Below are 22838 nucleotides of genomic sequence, written 5' to 3'. Positions count from 1 at the left end.
TTTTTGCCAAGGCAGCTTACAGTTTTACAGTTCTCTCATCCGCTCACTAGCAGATAAAAATAAAAGACAAATGACCCACTCTCCCAGCCCCCCCCCATCTTCCTTCTGACAGGGCAGGTGGTGTCTGTTGGCCCTATGGGGGAAGGACGGGACAGCCTGACGGGTCCAGGCCCTGATGGTGACTCTTCCTGCGCCCTTGCTCTCTTCCTTCACTGGGCATGAACCTCTGCTGTGTATGGGGTGGGGAAGCAAGATATGAACCCCTATTCATCAACCGTTTGTGAAATGAGTCTTAATCTAGCATTGTTAGTCTTTGCTTATGGTTCAGTCAATGAGCACTGAAAAGGCCTTGCTACCCCAGCAAATAAATAATGTAGGAAGATAATTATTAGTGTTGCATTCCAGCGATGCTGGTGTGCTGCAAGCGTCGTAATATTCTGGTGTTTGGGGCTGATAGGGCAACCCCTAAACGTGAACTGGTGTGTCTGCTAGCAGTTTTGGGGTGACTTTGCAGCAGTGATTGAGCTTTGTCATCATTTCCAGGTGTCGAATTGGTTCAGTGAAAGTGTAGGGGATACTGGCAGAGAGTTTCCCTCCCGTTCAGGCCCCTTGCTTTCTCTTCTGCCCACTTTTCATACGTGTGAGCATTATTTCAGCTGATGAGTGAATTCTCACCGCTTGCAGCTGTTCAAAACTGCACCACAAGCTTTGATCAAATGGCGCTCCCAGAGCTGTTCAGTCATGCAGAGGGCAGCCCTGAGGAATTCTTGCAGCTCTCATGCAAGTGGCCCTTAAACAAAGATGTCACGGGACTTCTAGTTAGGAAGATTGTGTTATTGCCTCCTTCCTGATGCAGTGAATGGTCAATATGCTTAGCTTGTGTACATTTTCAGCTTTGCGCGGAACTGTACCTCTTGCAGTTCATGGCCATTCAGTCCTGCTGTATCCATATACACACAAACTTGATGGAGCAAGTTCTGGTGGTCCAAGATAAGTGTATAAAAGAGGCACAAATCCTCTCCTACAGGGAATTGGTGGTGGAACAAATAAGAACATAAGAAGAGCCTGCTGGCTCAGGCCAGTGGCCCATCTAGTCCAGCATCCTGTTCTCACCAGATGTCTTTGGGAACCCCCCAAGCAGGACCCAAGCACGAGAACACTCTCCCCTTCTGTGGTTTGCAAGTGATATTCAGAAGCATTAATGGATGGATGGCGGCTAACAGATTGAAGTTGAAGTACAAGACAGAAGTACTGTGTTTGGGGGACAGGAGGCGGGCGGGTGTGGAGGACTCCCTGGTCCTGAATGGGGTAACTGTGCCCCTGAAGGACCAGGAGCTGTCCATGGAGGCGCAGGTCAATTCTGTGTCCAGGGCAGCTGTTTACCAGCTCCATTTGGTATGCAGGCTGAGACTCTACCTGCCTGCGGACTGTCTCGCCAGAGTGGTGCATGGTCTGGTTATCTTCCGCTTGGACTACTGCAATATGCTCTACGGGGGGCTACCTTTGAAGGTGACCTGGAAACTACAACTAATCCAGAATGCGGCAGCTAGACTGGTGACTGGGAGCGGCCGCCAAGACCACATAACACTGGTCTTGAAAGACCTACATTGGCTCCCAGTACGTTTCCGAGCACAATTCAAAGTGTTGGTGCTGACCTTTAAAGCCCTAAATGACCTCGGCCCAGTATACCTGAAGGAGCATCTCCACCCCCATCATTCTACCCGGACACTGAGGTCCAGCGCCGAGGGCCTTCTAGCGGTTCCCTCGGTTCGAGAAGCCAAGTTACAGGGAACCAGGCAGAGGGCCTTCTCGGTAGTGGCGCCCTCCCTGTGGAACGCCCTCCTACCAGATGTCAAAGAGAACATCAACTACCAGACTTTTAGAAGACATCTGAAGGCAGCCCTGTTTAAGAAAGCTTTTAATGTTTGATGTATTACGGTATTTTAATATTTTGTTGGCAGCCACCCAGAGTGGCTGGGGAAGCCCAGCCAGATGGGCGAGGTATAAATAATAAATAATAATTATTATTATTATTATTATTATTATTATTATTATTATTATTACTGCATCTGATTCTGGAGACAGAGCATAGCCACCGTGGCTCTTTGCCATTAATAGCCTTCTCCATAAATTTGTGCAGTTTTCTTTTAAACCCACCCATGTTGGTGGCCAGCATTGCCTCCTGTGGGTGTGAGTTCCATAGTTGAACTATGTGCTATGTGCATAAGGACTTTCATTTACCTTTCGCAAACCTCCCAACATTCAGGTTCACTGGATGCCCAGGAGTTCTGGTGTTACTAGAGAGGGAGAGATGGTTTTGTCTGTCGTCTTTCTCCATACCATGCATAATTTCGGACATGTCACCCCTCAAGTCGCCTTTATTTTTTTTAATGATTTTTATTAAATTTTTCACTTTTATCATAATCACATTTTGTTACACAATTCTATAACTTAACACATTACTCTATAAGAGCATTGACCTCCTTCCCTCCCTCTTTCTGACTTCCACACACCTTTCTATATTCTCCGCATTTCTATAATCACATGTTTACCTTCTATCTTATTATAATATTTCACCTTGTTATCGGTAAATCAGTTCCTTATGTTTACATTACCAAACATTTCAGTTCAAACCTACAAACGTTTTCAGGTGTTTACAGTTTTCTTTCATATAAAGTATAAATTTGTTCCAGTCCTTTTGAAACAGTTCATCACACTGATTCCGGATCTTTCCCGTCAACTTGGCCATCTCTACGTACTCCACCATCTTAACCTGCCAATCTTCCAGTGTTGGGAGCTCTGCTATTTCCATTTTTGAGCCAGGAGCATCCTTGCAGCCTTTAAACTAAAAATCCCACATGCTGCAACCTTTCCTCATAGGAAAAAACCAGGAGGGGAAATGTTTATATCCATGGTGAAAATGTTTGAGGGTCGGCAGTAATGCAGGACGGATCTTTGCTGCCGGAGCCCAGATTTTTGGTGCTTGTGAGAAAAGAGGCCAACATTATTTTTACTAGGTCCGCTGAATTTGTGCAGCCACATGCAGCTTTGTCCCCAGAGGAGAAAACAAATAAACATGGTCTTGCAGTGTAAAGGCTGCTGAACCAGAAAATGCTGAGCAAATAACTCACAGCGCCCCCCTAGAATGGTCCAAGTGGAAATCGGAAGCTCAAAACAAGCAAAGAGAACACTCGGCTTTCATTAAAACAGTTCAGGGCTCACTTAAATGTTGCATCAGCAATCTGCCACCACTTTGGCCCCATCTATGCACAGATTTTCCCCATGCAGTGACCACAAAGTGATTTGTTAGGTTCACATGGCAGTGCTGTTTTCCTGATTATGCCCCCTTGTGGTGAGATGAATGGCAATCAGGCACATTTTCTACATCTTGTGAGTTGTGCCTGAGCATGGAATAAACAAATGTGAATTGAAATTGAAAGGGCAGAGCTTTAGTAGGAGGAGATTCCCCACTAGTCCTACCAGTAAATTCAAGCTTCCCTCCCACTGAAAGGTCATTTCCACTTTGCACTGCTTTTTTCTTCATCATGACGGCATGAGTCTCTTTGTCATCACGTGCGCCTTCTCAGTAAATGCATTACCACCATCCCTCCCCGCATGTATTGTCCAGAGAACCGCGGAGCAGACATGCTAAAACAAAGTGCAAGAATCCCCATTGAAAACAATGAGACCTTATCTGAAATAATGGGAGCTGTGAAGGTCAGTTCAGATGACAAGGCTCTATTGAAACAAATGCAGTGCTTGAATGTTAAATGTGATGAAAAGTTGGTGAGATATTAACTGCCCACTTGAATAACTTTCCGTCTTGGAATAGAAAGTGGAGAGAAAAGAGTCTGAAAAATATTCTCATGGCCAGGCTTTTGCATTGTTTGTGGTGCTAGAGGGGATTCATTTATATTTTTTTGTAGTGGGGTAGGTGGGAGAGTGATGGCAATGAATAAGGGAGTGCTTTGAAGAGAAGGGTGATGAGAAGGAGTGTGTATGACCATGCTCCCGCCATACATTTAAAGTACTGTGATACCACTTTGAGCAGCCATGGTTTCCCCCAAAGAATCCTGGGAACTGTAGTTTGTTAAGGGTGCTGAGAGTTGTTAGGAGGCTCTTATTCCTCTCCCAGAGCTACAGACAATCCCTCTTTATAGGGAACTCTGGGAATTGCAGCTGTGTGAGGGGAATAAGGGGACTCGGCTAGATTGGTGTAGAAAAAGCAATTTATATGTGTTGTGTATGTGATATAACATTGTGCCACCAGATGGCGCTGTGGAATTCCATTGTCCCCTACTGGATTTCCCTGTTTAAATTTACAACGGGCTTAACTGAAACGCTTCTTTGATGTGTCTAGATCCAGCCAGGGTCTCCTAACAGCCCACAGCACCCTTAACAAACTGCGGCTCCCATAATTCTTTGGGGGAAGCCATGGTCGTTTAAAGTGGTATCATAGGGCTTAAACGTATGGTGTGAATGTGCCCTTCTGTTTTGGGGATCTGCAGGTTGGGGTGCATTCCTCGAATCCTTTGCCAGCCCCCTTGTTTCCTAGCCTACCAATTACGAAGCGATCCAGAATGTCTGTAACTTCCTGCCCTCCTGCAAACAGCTCTTCTTGCAATGTGATGAAATGTCAGCAGCAATGAGATTTGCCTTCAATGCAATACTCAGTCAGAGTGCAAGAAGCCTGCACCTTTGTGCACTCTTCTTGTATAGGCTTCAGTCTGAGGCCACAACCTCCCCATGCATGTAAAGTGCTGTGGTGCCACAGTCCTGATTTCCCCCAAAGAATTCTGGGAGCTGTCATTTGCTAAGGGTGCTGAGAGTTCTTGGGGACCCTCATTCCTCTTCCAGAGCTGCCGCTTCCAGAGTGGTTTGGCAACCTGTGCCTCTTCACAGAGAATTCTTGCAAGGTTTCACCCATCTTCAGTGTGGGTAGCAGCAAGGGTAATGCAGGCATCAAATCCCACACAGGACTTGGCTTTTATAACAAACCTGACGAGCTGCAAATGTGGTGTAGACATTCAGGGCTTCGTGATTCTTTTTCTTCTTCTCCTCCTTCCTTTGGAGTAAAGATTGGGCAAACAGAATGTCATAGGGAGAGTGCTCTGAGCCACTGAAGAGCAGAAATTTGCTCACTAACATTCATGAGTGGATAGAAGAATGCATGGTTGGCTTTGCATGCAGTGGCTGAGCTTACTGTTTTTAGCAGAATGCAAATCTAGCCATCAAGAATTTGGCTAGACACTTGTGCTCAACTTTGGGGGTGAGTGGGGAGGCCCTTGCACTTGTTGTGTACATTACAGCAGCATCCATTTAAGACCAGTGCCTTAATCGCTTTCCTCGACTGATGTGCTCTTTCTACTTGTGGAGTAGAAATACACTTGCCTTCAGAATGCTCTGCTTGCTCAGCACAGATCTACCTTAGATCTACTTCTGTTGCTGGTAATCTACAGAGATTCCTGCCTGTGAATCTGTGGTGGTGGCTGGTGCCCCTTCGGGCTGTTAGAGTGAAGGCCAGGGCAGTGAATCGGGAGTTAGAAAGTCGGGAGTGGCAGGGTTAACCTGTGATGGGACCTTTTTAATTGTGGTTCCCTGGTTGTGGCATGCCCTCCTCGGTGAGGTGCACCTGTCTCCATCCTTATTAGCCTCCAGGAGGAAAACACCCCTGTTTACCCAGGCATTTGGTAGCTGAAGGATACTGCTCCTGGCAATCCCGTGCTCACTGGACAGAAGAATAATTTCAATTGCAATTGCATTTTGATGCTTTTTATGGTATTTTTGTTTTTTAGAGTGCCTATTTTAGAATGCATTTCTTTTTAAATTGTGTATCCGTTTGGCACCCTAGGCACCTTGGAGAGGAAGGAAGGCCTATAAATAAAATAAATAACAATAGGCAGAGCAATAAATTGATGGTTTCATTAATCATGTCAGCACTTACCGGCTTGCATCTCTCAATTCTGAGATCCCTCTTCCACCTTCTTCCTTTTCCTAGGTCCTTTCTTCTCTTTCAGCTCTTTCTCTTCCCTGTTTCCCTCAGCTACAGTGCCCTGAGTTCCCTGTGAAGAGAGGAATTGGTTGTTATAGCATTCTGGGAATTGTAGCTCTGGGAAGGCAATTCTCAGCACACCTCTCAGCAACTCTCAGCACACTTAACAAACTACAGGTCCCAGGATTCTTTGGGGTGGGGGTGGGATAATGACTATTGAAAGTGTTATCATAGTGCTTGGGGTGCGTAATATGAATGTAGCCTAAGTCCTTACTTAGAAGCCGGAAAAGGGTAATGGGAAGTTATGAGTTGTAGCCAACTCAATTCCACTCAGAGTAGATCCATCGAAATTAGTATGAGTAATGCCCATGGGCCTAAGCTCTGGTTGCAAACCTCTCAAGTGCATCACTAAAAGGTGGATTCTGTTCAGCATCCAAAATACTTCAAGAGGCCAAGTCTGAGCTGACTGAAGGAACGACAGGATGTTCTGCCATTTTTTTGTGATTATCGCTGGACAAATAGCAAGGTTCCTTCCAGTAGCACCTTAAAGACCAACTAAGTTAGTTCTTGGTATGAGCTTTCGTGTGCATGCACACGAAAGCTCATACCAAGAACTAACTTAGTTGGTCTTTAAGGTGCTACTGGAAGGAATTTTTTTATTTTGTTTTGACTATGGCAGACCAACACGGCTACCTATCTGTAACTGCAAATAGCAAGGGTTAATGCAAATAGCAAGGGTTAATGAAAAGTCCATATTGTATAGAATCAAGTGTGTTTTAAAGGGACAGTTGGTGCATTTTCTCCCCTTCACTGGGCAGCCGGTTTCGATGCTAGAAAAGGCAGCATGATCGAAAGAGACAATTGCCATATAGCCCTGCAGAGCCATTATCAGACTGAGAAATCTTCCCATCTCCTTACTTTTCAGAATACAAATGCGGCAACAAAGCAATATATTTTAGGCTGGATTGATAATCTGTATGTGTTTGTTTCCCCTTTATGGGGTCAGAAGGATTAGGCAGATGGAAATAGTACTACTTCAGTTCTCTGGGAGACAGAGAAAGCACCATGCATGCGGGTCGGGAGCACGCATATATGTTGGCATTTGCAGCAGTTTTTCAGCAGTGCCAGAAACACTTGTTGTGCTTGCCAGGAGCACAGATGCAAAAAATAAATAAATGGATATTTGTGTTCATCCAGTGAATATTCTCCACCAGAACAGAAAACAGAAACGCGTGAAGCAGCTCTGGGTGTCCTCTTTTGGTGAGAAACATATTGGTGAGGAAACAAATGGGGGAAGACATTAGCATTTGCTCCAATGTTCAATGTACCCTGTTCTCTGGTACTTCAAAGCCCCCTTTTCTTATTTTGGACAGATTGGGAGGCAGGATCGACTTTTAACATCTCCTGAATGTGCACAGCTATCCTGTCAGTTTCAGATTCCATCCCCATAACTCTTAAAACCAAATCTCTCTGTGCCATGGTTGGAAAAGCATGACTGTAAATGCACATACATGGACCCACTGTTCCAACACTCTGCTTTCATTATGTTCTCTCGACCTCCTCAGTTAGCAACATCTGCTCTGAGCAGAGGAATGTAGGCTATCCCCAAGTGTTTTTCATATATTTTATAAGATCAGCAACCAGCACACCCTCTTTCGGAAGCCTTTGCTGGTCTTACTTTTGACAGAATGAAAGAATACAGTGGTACCTCGGGTTACATATGCTTCAGGTTACATACGCTTCAGGTTACAGACTCCGCTAACCCAGAAATAGTGCTTCAGGTTAAGAACTTTGCTTCAGGATGAGAACAGAAATCGTGCTCTGGGGGCGCAGTGGCAGCTAAAGTGGTGCTTCAGGTTAAGAACAGTTTCAGGTTAAGAACTGACCTCCAGAACAAGTACTTAACCCGAGGTACCACTGTATATTGTTCTGCAGCACAGGCATAAGCAGGAATTTTGTTGAGATTTATTCCTTTATTTCTTAACTTTATATACTGCTTGATTATTTTTAAAAACCCTCAAAGTGGTTTGCAGAAGGAAGAAAGCAATAAAATTATTATCCCCCAAATCTATTGAAAACATAAAAAAAAATGATAAGCAAAAAAGCAGATTAAAATGTCTGTTGCTAGACAAAGGTCACACTCAATGATCTTCATGGCCAAGCAGGGATTTGAACCCTTGTCTCCCATGTCCTAGTTGGACAATCTAACTACCACACCACACTGGCATTGAACAGTGCATGAATCAGCATGATTCAGTCCGTGGAAAGGAACATGAATCAGCAGCGTTCCTGACAAGATAACGGGAAAATAGCTGGCAGGGTGGTGGGGGTGTAAAATCAGTGAGGTGAGGCTAAGGAGATTCTGAGGTGGTGTTAAACTGAGAATAAAGCTCTCCATCAAACCTATAATTTGAAAGTGCTCTTTCTTCCCCTTCCCACATACTTAATTGCTGTTGCTATTTCTCTTCGTTTGCGCTTGCCTTGCTGTCGTCTTCCTTGTAATGTCAATGTGGGGCTGGCATCCTGCATTTTTAGAGGCACTTCTGTAGTCTTTCAGCCCTCTCGCTTTATCTTCAAGTCAAGTCGTCTGGGCTCCCCTGTAAAACGGCATCACAAAAAATGCTTATTGAGCACAAAACATGGTAATGTCTCTGCCCTGGTTCAGGGAAGTGTTTGAAACCTGTTCCTCCTCCTGAAATACATTTCCTTTAAAGAAAAGGTGCAATCACATCCTAATCAAAAGGGCCTGTCAGGATAGATGCTGCTCCTCCCTGTCTCTGCTGGGCTTGAAACGGTTTGCTGGTGGTGCTTCAGAATGACTTTCTGGGTTGTCCCTGTGTGCCATGTTGACTTGTGATTTTGTGCGGGGAGCCTTATCCATTCTCCTCCTTTTATTCATTTATACCCTGCCTTTTCTTCCAGAACTGGGACTTAATGCTGAAATTAAATCAAAACAAACGCAGATAGAACACAGAAAGCGAAAAATGTATAGAAACAATCGTTTAAAAGTAATTAAACCACAATGGAATCAAAATGATGTATTGTTGTTTCAATTTCTGTGATTTTTAAATCCATATTACTGAGACTTTTGAAGACTGCAAGTGTTGTTTTTTGCCTTGGCAGCTAATTGTTTGGGAATAAGAGTTTGCAGGCTGTAAGTGTCTGGAATGTGCAAGATGAATAAATAAGCAGTGCATAATGTGTGATTTAAACTTGCTAACTAGCCATGACCCTCTTTTCTGTATCTTCCCATAATTTGGGAAACGGTGATCTAGATCGTTAAAGCTTCTTATCTGGGACTTCAGGTAGACACCTGTGTTTTAGAAATGGGGGTGTTGCTTGATATGCTTGTGTTGTGCGCATTGCTCTGTTAAGGAGAGCTAATTAGTTCCTTTTAGTGCAGTCTCCTTGCAGAGGTAGCTGACCTCTTGTTAATCCTAGATTAAGTTCTTAACTGAGAACTGGCTCTTTGTGTGTCCCACTTAAAGTTGTTGACACTCTGCTCTTGAAAGATCTTTTTGCTGCCTCTCCTTACTCCCCTTCCAGCACCGGTGAGTGCAGTTGTTATAGTATCTACTCCGTTCCTGCTGCTGTGCCGTGTGAAGCCGAGTTTGCCAGCCACAGCATCTCCTGCTACAAAACAATCGCAAACATTGGCTTTATTTTACTTGTGAAAGAGCAAACTGAGGGAAGTGACTGGGAGGGACGTCAATCGTATGAAGCTGCCTTGCATTGAGTCACTTCATTGGTCCATCAGCATCTTCTACTCTTGTAGCAACCCTCCATTTCTCAGATAAGTCTGATACCTGAGTGAGATTCCAGGGGTTCCAAGCATTTTACCCAGGGCTCATGTTCCCTTTTGGAAACGAGGCACAGCAGAGACTGTGGTGTCTTTATGATCTATGGTTTATTTACACACATATACAGCCTTCCCCTTCACTGGAGGGGTTCACATCACTGAGGGGGTCTTGCTTCTCCCATAGCGGTAGCTGTTGATTCAAACAGAAATCAACCATCGTGCTTTTACCCTCTCTCCAGCTTTGCTGACTTTACCATCCTGCCACCTTTTCCCTCCCAGGCCACATCGCAGCCAACTCTTAAAATTCTACTTCAAACTCTGCCTTTGTCTTCAAACTAACCCTGAGCTGAAGGTTACTTTTGGGTACAATTCTAGCTAACATTTCTCAATTATCTTCTTCCCCACTCACTTTTCTTGTGAAACCTCAGAAATCATTTCACTTAAGAGACAAGGGGTTGGGTGAGAGGTTGACGAGCTTTTCTCTTTCGACAGAGATGTTGCTTCCGTGGAGGATCTGGTTGGGGTCAGGGAGGAGATTTTACTCAGGGCTCACCAGCTAGCAAATCCTGCAGAGTTTTTGTTTGCATTTTCTTCCAGCAGTTCTGAAGCATCATGGTTCCTTTACCAATGGCTGCCAATTCATGCATGGTAATGAGCTGAAATCTTCATACATTTCATATGCAGCCCACCTTAACCCAGGAGGTCAAGGTGGGTGTCATATTCTTCAAGTGGCTTCCTGTTCCAAAGGCTTGCTTGACACTTGAGGCTGTCTTTTGGACCAATCTTGAGAATGCCCTCGGCAAAGTGAGACACCAAGCAACATTTCAGACCTCAGTAGAAAAAAATGTGTGCATTTTTAAATTTCGGGGGGAAATATGAACCTTTGAGTACAACACCCTGTGCATCAGGTCTAGCATCCCGCTCCATCAGACCTCTTCGCTCCTCATCTGTCACCTGGGGACAGCCATTCCATCAGACTGCTTCAATGAGAGAGATAGGAAGCAAGGCTCATTTCACCAGCTTTGCTGGAGGCTCAGCTCTATTGGGCACTCCCAGTGTTAGAAATTAGCCAGGCGCCAGGTGCGTTTTGTGACTAGCGTGGCTCCCACTGCAACCTTTTGAAATCTTTGGATGCAGGATGGCGACTAGGGAAAGCAAAATGTCACTTAGAGAAGGATCTGAAATAATACATTTGAAGCCTGAATTTGTTTTATTTTGCATTGTTTTATTTGATGTTTTAAGGTGTTGTAAATCATTTTCAGATTTGTTCTCCAAAATATAAAGTGGTATAGAAATTAATGAATAATCACAATATTCATCGGGGGAAATGGTGCCCAGGTATTCCATTGTGGTGACCGTAGACTAGGTTTAAGGCGTGATTTGGTAATTAGCTTATATATCTGACTTTGTAACACTGGGCACTCCTGCCCCTGAACTGTGCCAGCTGCATTATGGGAACAATTGTTTAGAAATTATTGCCTGAGTTTTTGTTTTTATTTTCCTCTTCTGTCCCTCTGAGCCTGTGGGTAGGGACTGTCTTGTTTTGAAGCTCTGGGAGCAGTGGCAGACCTTGGGAACTCAATTTTCAGCAGCACCCTGTGAGATGGCAAAATTCTGTGGTCCCAGGCCCCCACCCGCCGCCTCTTGCTTTCTATTCTACATCATAGCTGCAGTGACCCTGAGGCTTTGTGCCCAGTGCAACTGAACAGGTTGCACTCCCCTAAATTCGCCTCCTGGGAGCCCTTTTGGATGAAGTGCAGTGTACAAAAGCTCCAAATAAATACCGTATTTTTCGCCCTATAGGACACACTTTTTCCCCTCCAAAAATGAAGGGGAAATGTGTGTGCGTCCTATGGGGCGAATGCAGGCTTTCGCTGGAGCCTGGAGAGCGAGAGGCGTCGGTGCGCACCGACACCTCTCGCGCTCCAGGCTCCAGGAAGCTATCTGCAAGCCTTGCGCGCCTGAGGGAAGTTCCCCCAGGCGTGCAAGGCTTGCAGGCAGCAGCCTGCAGCGCGGAGCATGGGGCGCCCTCCAGATGACGCCCCGTGCTTCGCGCAGGTGTCGGCAAGCCTTGCGCACCCGGGGGATCTCCCCCTGGGAGTGCAAGCCTTGTGGGCGGCAGCCTGCAGCGCGGAGCACGGGGCGCCCTCTGGAGGACGCCCCGTGCTTCGCGCAGGTGTCGGCAAGCCTTGCGCACCTGGGGGAACTCCCCCCGGGAGCGCAAGGCTTGGGGGCAGCAGCCTGCAGCGCGGAGCATGGGGCGCCCTCCAGAGGACGCCCCGTGCTTCGCGCAGGTGTCGGCAAGCCTTGCGCACCCGGGGGATCTCCCCCTGGGAGCGCAAGGCTTGCGGGCGGCAGCCTGCAGCACGGAGCACGTGGCGCCATCCAGAGGATGCCCTGTGCTTCGTGCAGGTGTCCGCAGTCTGCCACCCGGCGCGTGGGGCGCCCTGAAGCAGAGCACCCCGCGCTTCGGGCAGACATCGGCCAGCCCCACAAGCTCGGAGGACAGCGGGGAAGCGCAGCGCCGCCATCCCGCTGTTCCCCGACCTGGTTTTGGGGGGGAAATAAAGGCAATTTTTTCCCCTTTATCCCCCCCCCAAAAAAAAAAACTAGGTGCGTCCTATGGGACGGAGCGTCCTATGGGACGAAAAATACGGTAAATATTGTAAGGAACTATCCTGTAGAAATGTGATCGACTTAGAAAAAGGGAAAATAAGGCTAAAGTACAAAGCTATGGCCTGTTTAAAATTGGAGGAATTCAGAAGATTTCACCTCTAACAGAGTTTTATCGGGTGGACTTCTTTTACGCCCTAAGTCCATGGTTTGGTTTACGAGGCCATCAGAAAACACTCTCAGTTGATGCATTAAATTTTCCTCTACTGAGGCAGGATCTTTACAATCCTGACTGCTGAGTGACTGGACTGCCTCTCACGCTTTCCTTATCAGCCTCAGGCTTTAATTACCTGGACAGGCGAGTCATTTCCCATCACATGAGAGATGTAATATTAATGGAGGAGATGGGGTTACAGCTGAGGCAGCTAAACAGAAGCCTTGGCAAAATTGTGGGGGGGGGGGAGGGGGACTGTGCTAAAGTATCTGTGGCCTCAGTTTGTGCTACCAGGCAAAAAGTGCCTTCCCCTCATCCACATGCTTTGAAATTTCTTCTCTGTGTGGCAATAATTTCATTTCCATGTGAATTGCCCAAGAAGATGAGTTGCTTGAGAATTGTAAAACAACAACAGACAGACAGAGCATGGAAACCTCTTGTTAAATAATCTGATCCCAACACGTTTTGATGATGATGTTGATGAATAGTCAAAGAACACAGAAAACAGAGAAGCTTTTCAACAAAGATAATAGCTGGACATGACCATGGTTCCTTATTACAATACTGAATGAATCAGATGCATTTTCTTCCCCAAACTTGTCTGCTCTATAAGAAATGCCTGTATTGTGGGGGGATGGGGGGTAGTACTTAAGATTAGAGCCGTGGACTTAACATGCCTGAGAACACTTTGTGAGTTTATGGCAGAGGTGAGATTTGAACGAGGATCTTGCAGGTTCCTAAATCAGTTCCTAAACGGATACATTTGTACAGAAATAATTACCAAAAATTAAAAAAACCCTATGCATCAGACAAGTTTTCTGCAATTTGGTTTATTTTTTAATATTGCCCCCCCCATAATTTTTATTCTTTTGCAGGTAAATACAAGAACAACCTATAACTACAGTAACTTGTCCAGTGGTACATTCTTACGGTATTAAGTTTCATATGCAGTACATAGCTTCCATCTTCCCTTAAGTCAAAGGGATATCTTGAAAGATACTTTGGGATGAACAATCTGAATCTCCTTTAAAGCAATATCCTTGTATACATTTTCGATGCTCCTCCGTGTTGTTTTGTATTCTAATGAAACTAGTAAGAATAGTTTTTGTAGCAACATGGATAATCGCCAAACAGTTAACACGCACCAGAGAACTTGTAACTGTGTGCTACTTATGCTTTAAACCCTCTTCCAGAAATCAACCTCTTGGCTTTTATTCCTGCTTTTTATGTTTGTCTCAAAACATGCAACACTCTGCAATCAAAGTGCCAAAGAGAGCGGAGAGTAATAAACAATTCTTAAAAGTGAGCAAAATTCTCCATATACAGAGTTTGCAGTTCATGTGTGCCGGTTTAAGTATTTATGGTTAAGCAAAGACCCAAAGGTTTCTGAAGTATGTATTATTCTGCCATGGCAGCAATTTGCTGTTCGCTGCAGTTCTTAAGTGCTGCCTCTTCTATTATTAACGTTCCTTCCATCGTTGTCTCCAGCATTTATAGGATGCATTCTTTGCTAGGACTGGCACTCAAAAGTGGGATGTAAAATAACTTGCTGTCTGGGTTTGTCTTGCCATTGGTAGAGCGAAGCAAGCGGCTGGTGCATTTTCTTTTGTTTCTCAGCGCAGTGGGCTGGACTGCTTTTACAGCTAAGCACTGATCCAGATGTACGCTAGAAGGGTTTGAGAGCATGTCATGCAATTGTGTTTCCCTGTTCTGCTGGTCTCGGAAATTTTTGGGTTACAATAAGCTGTGTGGAACTCAGAAGCTTTATCTTTCCGATAACAGTAATCTGCTCAGGGCTGCTGATGACTTCTAATCTTTAAACGTCCTTCAAACTTCTTCACAGATTTGAGGGTTATAAATGATCCCTAAAACTATATATATTAAAGAGCCGCTGCTTGAATGTTTTAAGTTTTAAATCTCACAGTAGATGGAACCCCCAAATCCTACTTAACATGCATGTGCCATCAGAAGGCTAAGGCAGAGGGATCTTAATTTATGAGTCCATCATTAAAGAGGAGTTGTCATAAAGCTTTTGCTGTAGACTTGGTGGAGTGCCTCTTGTCACAATCCACCTTCAGCCGCTTCTCTCTAGCCTAGCCCAAGATCTGTGTTTGCCATGAATTCTGTGTGGTGGGCTGGTTAAGAACATTTGACTAGGACCTTGGATTCTGGGTTCAAATTCAGTCACACATTGGGTGTCCTTGGGCCAGCTACTGCATTTCAACCTTGCCTACCTCACAGGATTGTTGTGAGGAAGAATCGGGAGGGAACCATGTACCCCACCTTGAGCTCCTTGGAGGAAAGGTGAGATGGAAAATGGAACCAGCATCTTCAGGGCTGTTATTGCTTGTCCTCCTGCAGGGTTTGCTAGTTCTTCACTCTAGTCCAGAATCACGCCTAACTTGTAACTGTGAATTTGGCACATGGTGCTACTATAATTTCAGTTAATGTCTGCTGCTACGGCTGGTTTCTTCCTGCTAACCAGACAACAAATGTGTGTCAGGACATCTCTTTGCAGGGTAGATAGCAAAAACTGAGCACTGTCTGGAAAGAGATAGATGGTAGCCCTATCTTTAAAATATTGCATCTGGAAGTGGTGATGGTTAGGATTTATTTGTCGCTCACAATGTAATGCCTTTTGAACTCAAGACATTTCCATCAGTATTCTTCAGATTCTGGTTCCTGGTTTGAGTGTGTGACATGTTTTTCTTCTGTAGGTGTACATGTTAAGAGTCCCTCCATGCCTTCCACAGCAGTTATGTTTGTTGTGGTTAGAATGATGTTAGCAGTGAGTAAGCAAAGTGCAAATGGATGACGGCCATCCTTATATTGGCCACTTTCACACCATACTTTTAAAGCACAATGAAGCCACTTGAAAAAGTCATGGCTTCTCCAAAGAATCCTGGGAAGAGTAGCTTGTTAAGGATCCTGAGATTTCCCCCCTATTCCCCTCACAGCGCTACATTTCCCAGAGATCCCTGAGGGACTGATTTCTAAATCACTCGGAGCATTGTAGCTCTACTGTCTCCTAACAATTCTCAGCACCCTTATCAAACTACAGCTCCCAGAATTCTTTAGGGGAATCAATAGCTGATTGAAGTGTATCACAGTGCTTTAAATGTTTGGCGTGAAAGTGGCCATCCTCAGGTATTTGAGGACATGTTGTGTTTGCGGTTTAAATGGCAGTCATTGTTTATATGCTGGTGTTACACTTGGGTTGTTCACAGAAAGCATGGCACCGCTCATCAATTTAAGGTTGGAGAGCACAGAAGGTGCTTGTGAAGCCCGTAGCATTCCCCCCCCTACTGAATTTTTTAAAAGGAGAGTTCTGCTGTCCAAGGTAAGAGCTTATTTATCCCCTGGTAAAATATACCGCTGCTGGGATGCAGAATTCCGAGAAAAATCATCCTGTACCACTTTTGAATTCCCTACCCTGCTGCAAGTGAACGGCAATATCTTGCAACGGTTGTGCTGAAATGCGCATGGTGCTGAAGTCGTCCTCTCGTTTGCCGCCGCCCCCGCCCGGTTTAACCCCTCCAGACCCGAGAGGGAACCGCTAAAACCGGAACCCCTGGCCAGCCCCGTGCAGAGCAGGCGTGCATAATTGAGGACGGCGCGACTGCACCATAGGGTTGCATTATGTAAACAGGCAGCGAGCAAGCGCTCCCTGTGTGCGCCAGTGTGTGCGCGCCTGTACTGCTGCCTGTGTGTGTGTGTATGTGTGTGTGCGCGCGCGTGCGTGTGTGCGAGAGAGAGAAGGGAGCAGGCAGGAGGGAGACGACGGCACAAGCTGGCAAAAGTCTTGCGGGGGGTGCAAAGGGGCGGCCGTAGGCGAGGACCGGCTATGGCTGGGCACACGCAGCTCTGGCACGCTGCAGAGAGAGGGGGCTCCCTTCTGGAGTAAGCCCCCCCTTCCTTGAGGGGGGGTGAGGAAGAAGGGCTTTCAAGATGGTCCGGGAGGGGCACGGCCCTTTCACCTCCTCACTGGCCCACCCCCCTCTCTGCCCCCAACCCCCACCGCCCAACTGCATGAATGAATGAACTCCCAGCTGCTCCACTGTATGCTACTAGTCCCTAATGGCTACCAGGTTAGTGGCGCGCTCTGCTCTTTCCTCCAGTCGCTCTCTGCCTGCCTCTCTCTCTGTCCGTCCGTCCGTCCGTCTCTCTTTCTTGCTCTCTGAGCGATCTAGTTGCCCATGTGCGCCTCCGCGGGTCCTTTTTGTACATGTTTATGTCGGGGACTTTCTGTGCGGAGGGAGAGAGAAAGAGAGAGAGAAAGATTGGTGCCAGAGGCATACGGTTCCCTGCTTGAATAAATCCGGAGTCCATGTTGGTGGCGCCGGCTGCTGCTTCTGTTCTCTGCTGGGGATGGGGGGAGTGTGCGGCGGAAGGCTGAGCATGAAAGCAGCCAGTGTGACATCATGTTGCAGAGATGCCTCTTCTCTCTCTCTCCCCCATCTCTTCTTTGGTTGGGGTGGTAGGGTTCAGTCCCCCCCCTCCATCCATCCTCTGCAGCAGCCACCATCACACTCCCTTTGCAACTGAAGAGTGAAGCAGTGATTTCTGTGGTCTTTCTGCCTCCCTTCTTTGCTTCTGGGAAGAAGAGACAGGCAATATGCTCCTGGTGTTTTGCAGCCTTTTGAACAGAGGAGAAAGAGAGAAAAGGGGGTTGAAGGTGGAGATTTGGTTGATTTCTCAGTGCGTCATGCAGCAGCAGTTGGGTCTGCTCTGTGTGCGCTTGTGTGCCCATGTGCTCCCTGGCTGTGAGCTCCCCGTCCCCCCCCCCAATCCTGCTTACCCACACACACACACCGCTTCTCCCCTTTTTGCCTAGGGTATATTTCTTCCAAAGATGACAGGAGGAGACAAAGGGGGCTGGCTATGAGAGTCTGACACACCATCTCCTTTCACGGCTTGCAGTGCTGGAGGCGGGTGTTAGTGATGATGATGAAGGGGACTGTCTGAGGTGGTTAAGGACAGGGAGGAAGATGGGCGGTGAAGGTGTGTGCCTGTGTCATTCCGCCCCCTCCGCTCTCGTTTCATCTGCTTGCCTTTTTTTTTTGTCGTTGTCATCTTCTTCCTAGAAATGAGCACATGCGGGAAAGACTTTGCTGCACACACCCCTTTCTGCAATTGTAGCTGCACCAGGAGTAAATAATAAATCTCTGCTCGAGGGAGATGGGAGTGTCTTCTGGGGACGTGGTTTCAGCCCTGTGGGAGGAAATTAAGAGTCCCAGTATTTCATGTTAAATCTCAGGATAACTTTTTTATTTTGTTGTTTTCTATTAATAAAGAAATCCTTGGGCTGTAAAGGCAGTCTTGGGAAGCCTCCTTTTGTACTTTATTTACTTATTAACTGCATTTCTAATCCACCTGCAATGCGAGGGTTTGGACTTGATGACCCTCCCACCTCTGTGATTCTATGACCTTTTCCTCCAAGGAGCTTGAGGCGGCATACATGGCTTTCCACCTCATTTAATCCCCACAACAACCCTGTGAGGTAGGTTAGGCTGAGAGGCAGTGACTGGCTCACCCAGGAAGCTTCATGGCTGAATGGGTGTGTGAGCCCTGGCAGGTCCTAGTTCGACACTCCAACCGGTATACCCAACTGGGAACCACCACCACGACTGATCAAGCCCTTGCAAATTGAATGCATGAGGGTGAGAATGTGCCATGGTGCAAGTGGGACATACTTTGCGCCTGTATTGCTCCTTGCTGACCTTCAATAGCCTGAAACATAGTTTGTATTTACAGTCGTATTAGTTTAAGTGTTATGTAGGTTTGGCTTGGTGGATGCAGAGCAATAGCAAAGGCTGCAGAGACTGGAGGGGCAGGCAGGGGAGTGAGGTGGGAAAGAAGCAGGATAGTAAATGAAAGGAGTGTCGGATAACCCCTGCAAAGTAAATGGAGTTGATCCCGCTTGCTCAACACTGAAGATCACCGTGTCTTCTTGTAGCCTGTGAAAGTTGATCCCGGTTGAACTGCAGGTAGATGTTGTCAGATGCTTGCTGCATCTCCCTGTTCTGGGAAAGACAATCTCTCTCCTGCCACCCACACCCTATCCCTAGCAGGATGTAACACCCTCCAACATACATGAGAGTGTCCTCAGGAAACTCATAAACATTACATGCTGCAAAAAGAAAAAAGGATTTGGCTGTCTGTACAAGCTGTTACCACTGTGTATCTGTCATGACAAGCTGGCTCAAAGTCAGGCCAGTTCCCCAAGAAATGGAGAGCTGTTGGAGGCAATAAAACTAGGCTGTTGTTTTGCGCAGATATTTTGAAATACAATTTTGAGTTCTGATGAGTTGTGAGTCAAATTATCTCAAGCTGCAGTGGGATTCCACCTCTGGCTAACATTTTTAAGCTACAAGCCCCCCCCCCCCCGGCTTGGTAATGTCTTCAAATATCCCAGCTGATCCTGTTAGGTATATGCTATTGTTGTGAATCCAAAACCCCATATTAATGTACTGTATTGAAAATTGCAAAAGAGGAAATTACCTCCAAAGTGCAAGCTAGCTTTACCAGGACTTGCAGAACACGAAATGCAGAGCTTTCTTGATATGTAGAAATAGGGATGCTTTGGGGTTGCACCGTTCATTAAGAACTGATGCCAGTGTTTCAAACTCCGATTGTTCTACGTGCATTTTGCGACAGGGAATTTCATTAGCGCGAGCAGTTTCTGACCTCTGGCCCAAGACTTCAGATTAAAACTGCAGAGTGGAAGGAAAGGAAGACCTTTTTCTGCCCTCCCCACTTCCAGCTACTCTTTGAAGACTGGAGAAGAAACCCTCTTAAGAATATTAGGGGGGGGGGGCAGGAGAAGGACTAGAGCACGTGAAAAATGAACATATTTTAGCTGCAGTTCATTCATTTTCAGCTTTGTATTTTTGTTATAAAAAGTGTGCCTAGACATTCCGTTGTTGCACCCATAACCTAGGTTTAATGTACCATTTAGCTCCTGGCTTTCATATCTCAGTTTCTAACACTGACTGATGCTTAGGAAGTGTTATCAGTTTGAATGCTCTTTATGCCAATAGTCATTAGTCTAACAAGACTTATTTCCTTACTAATTTTGAGTTACCTTCTGGGAGCAGTATAGTGCACCTGGAAACAGAGAGCTATTGCTATATTGATCATAGATGCACTAACTGTTGCAGCAGGAAAGGAGGATATTCTGAGAGAGTTTACATACAGATGTGTGCGGTTTTCAACTTGGAATAACTTACTTCCTGTGCTTTTGAAGAGGCAAGAAGTATGTGCTGCAGAAATAACAGATCCCTCTTACTTTCAATACTGTAGCTAAAAACTGCTATCGTATTTTCAAAGACCCTTTCAGCAGACTCCACATTCTTACTGGGAAGTTTCTACCACGGTATCTAAAGCAGGGTTCCCCAAACTTGGGTCTCTACTTTTTTTGGACTACAATTCCCATCATCCTTGACCACTGGTCCTGCTAGCTAGAGATGATGGGAGTTGTAGACCAGCAACAGCTTTGGGAAACCCTGATCTAAAGCCTAAGAAATCCTTTTATTGTTTTTAACCTCTTTGCAAGCCTGAGCTCATTCTGAGCTTTAGCTCCCTTGACATTCACCCTGCAACTGTTGGCTACTCTTGTATACTCCTTTGTGCTTTTGCATTTCTTATAGATGCCCTTATTAAATCTCAGCTCATCTATAAGCTCCTTTTGCAGCCATACTGGTTTCTTTAGATGCCTCCCATTTTTCTTTCTTGTCTGCATTTGGGCCTTCAGTATTTCACCTTAAAGAAAACCCTATCTTGAACTCTTTTCTCTTTTAGTATTTCTGACTCTGGGATCTCACCCAGTTGTTCCTTAAGCTGTTTGAACTTGGCCTTAAAGTCCAGAGTGCATGTGTGACTATACTCAGCTTTCCCTTGACTCTGTATCCTGAAACCCAGGAAGACATGATCACTTGCTCCCAAGTTTCCCAGTACTTCCACTTCATCAATAAATTCCTCCCTGTTTGTGAGGACCAGGTGCAAGATAGATGATCCCCTAGTTGCTTCTTCCACCTTCTGGGAAATGAAATTGTCCATGAGGCAATTGAAGAATTTGTTGGAGGATTTGAATGTGAAATGAAATTTGGCTGTGTCACCTGCCATAATTTAGAGGAAAGGCAAGTGAGAGGTGACATGATAGAAGTTTATAAAGTTAAAGTACGACATGGATCAAGTGGCTAGAGAAACCCTTTTCTCCTGATGAAGCTGAATGTTGGAATATTCAGCAGAGACAACAGAAAGCACTTCTTTGTACAGCTATGAAACTCATTCCCACAGGAGGCTGTGGTGGACACCAGTATCCCCGAAAGAGCATCTCCACTCCCATCGTTCAGCTGGACGACACTGAGCTCCAGCTCCGTGTCCCTCACTGTGAGAAGTGAGGCTACAGGGAACCAGGCAGAGGGCCTTCTCGGTAGTGGTGCCCGCCCTGTGGAATGCCCTCCCATCAGATGTCAAAGAAATAAACAATTATCTGACTTTCAGAAGACTTCTGAAGGCAGCCCTGTTTAGGGAAGTTTTTAAATGTTTGATATATATATATATATATATATATATATATATATATATATATATATATATAATTTTTATTGATTTTCCAACATAAATTTAAGACAAAATAACATACACACATAGACATACAAAAACATATAAACAAGTATAATTTCAAATCCTCTTTTTCGTAAACCTTCTTTCTCGGACTTCCCCTTACCTCCCCCTCTCTGCATCCTTGTTTTAAATTTTTTCAACAACCCTTCGCTCCAATTAAATAATAACTTATTTTCTTTTTCAATTTCTTCTCCTAATTCATCAATCAATTACAGCTATAATTCTATTTTTTCCTTTCCCTTGACATTTTAGCACTCATCAATTTTACAACAGTTCTTAAGATATACTTTAAATTTCTTCCAATCTTCTTCCACCGTCTCTTTCTCTTGGTCACGGATTCTGCCAGTCATTTCCGCCAGTCCCATAAAGTCAATCACTTTCGTCTGCCATTCTTCCAATGTGGGTTTTAAATGTTTGGTGTTTATTGTGTTTTAATATTCTGTTGGGAGCTGCCCAGAGTGGCTGGGGAAACCCAGCCAGATGGGTGGGGTATAAATAATAAATTATTATTATTACACCAAGTTGGATGACTTTAAAAGAGGATTGGACCAATTCATGAAGGGCAAGGCTATCAGTGGCTATAATGGCTGTGTTCTACATCAACTGTCAGAGGCATAATGTCTCTGAATACCGGTTTCTGGAAGCCACAGGACATGAGAGTGCTGCTGCGCATGTGTCCAGTTTGCAGGCTTCCTCCAGGCATCTGGTTGGGCACTGTGAGAACAGGATGCTGGACTAGATGAGCCATCGCCCTGATCCAGCAGGGCTCTTCTTATATTCTTCAGGACTACTTGATGCCTTGCAGGTATAGCAGGTGAACAGTGAGAGAAGCTTTGCTATGCTGCTAGGATTGCCTCTCACCGCTGCAGGGCTCAGGAGCAAGCTGCCCTTTTCCCCTGGCTAATGAGTGGCACCCTAATAAACTGGTAAAAAGTAGTCTGTCCTCCATACAGCGCTCTTGGAAATATTTAACAATATCTGATGGTCAAATAGTAAGCAGCTGATTGACTAGTCTGCTAGTATTAGAGAAGAGAGTCCAGGTTAATTAACCTCACCAGTGGGAATACAGTATCTACATTGGGATTTAAATCTAGTGAATCGTCACAGGAACCCTACTGTTTTCTGACTTTGTTTCAGTGGCTGCTATTTACTAGTGTACATCCACCAAATGTATATTCGTGGCTGGTGGGAACAATATATTGTGATATCCAGTACAGTGGTACCTCAGGTTAAGAACATAATTCATTCTGGAGGTCTGTTCTTAACCTGAAACTGTTCTTAACCTGAAGCACCACTTTAGCTAATGGGGCCTCCTGCTGCCGCTGCGCCGCCACCGCGTGATTTTTTTGCTCATCCTGAAGCAAAGTTCTTAACCCGAGGTACTATTTCTGGGTTGGTGGAGTCTGTAACCTGAAGTGTATGTAACCTGAGGTACCACTGTATTAATATCCTTGCTAAGAAACCTTTTGAAATCCTGAAGACAAATGTTTCAAACATTATACTGTTAATAGCCTCATTCCCTTATTCCCTGGCAGAACTGTAGCATTTGAATGAAAACTATATTCATGTAGCAGTAGGAGAAAAAAGGCTCT

The 22838-nt window shown here is 45.4% G+C and overlaps 1 protein-coding gene across 12 annotated transcripts in view; it reads left to right on the top strand.

The window, feature by feature from the left end:
- GRAMD1B (GRAM domain containing 1B) overlaps positions 1-22838 on the top strand; it is a 214431-nt gene that overhangs the window by 127926 nt on the left and 63667 nt on the right. The window contains exon 1 of one of the 12 annotated variants that reach the window (XM_079954671.1): positions 16270-16706. The exons of the other annotated variants lie outside the window; for them this stretch is intronic. Coding sequence (XP_079810797.1) covers positions 16696-16706 — 11 coding nt within the window. The 5' untranslated portion in view covers positions 16270-16695. Of the gene's footprint in view, positions 1-16269; positions 16707-22838 lie in introns of those variants that run through there. 12 annotated transcript variants of the gene reach the window in all.

This window comes from Podarcis cretensis (assembly GCF_951804945.1).
Source record: "Podarcis cretensis genome assembly, chromosome: 15".
Taxonomy (NCBI): Eukaryota; Metazoa; Chordata; class Lepidosauria; order Squamata; family Lacertidae; genus Podarcis; species Podarcis cretensis.
Note: the sequence above shows the minus strand (reverse complement) of the source record. Positions and strands in the feature narration are given on the sequence as shown.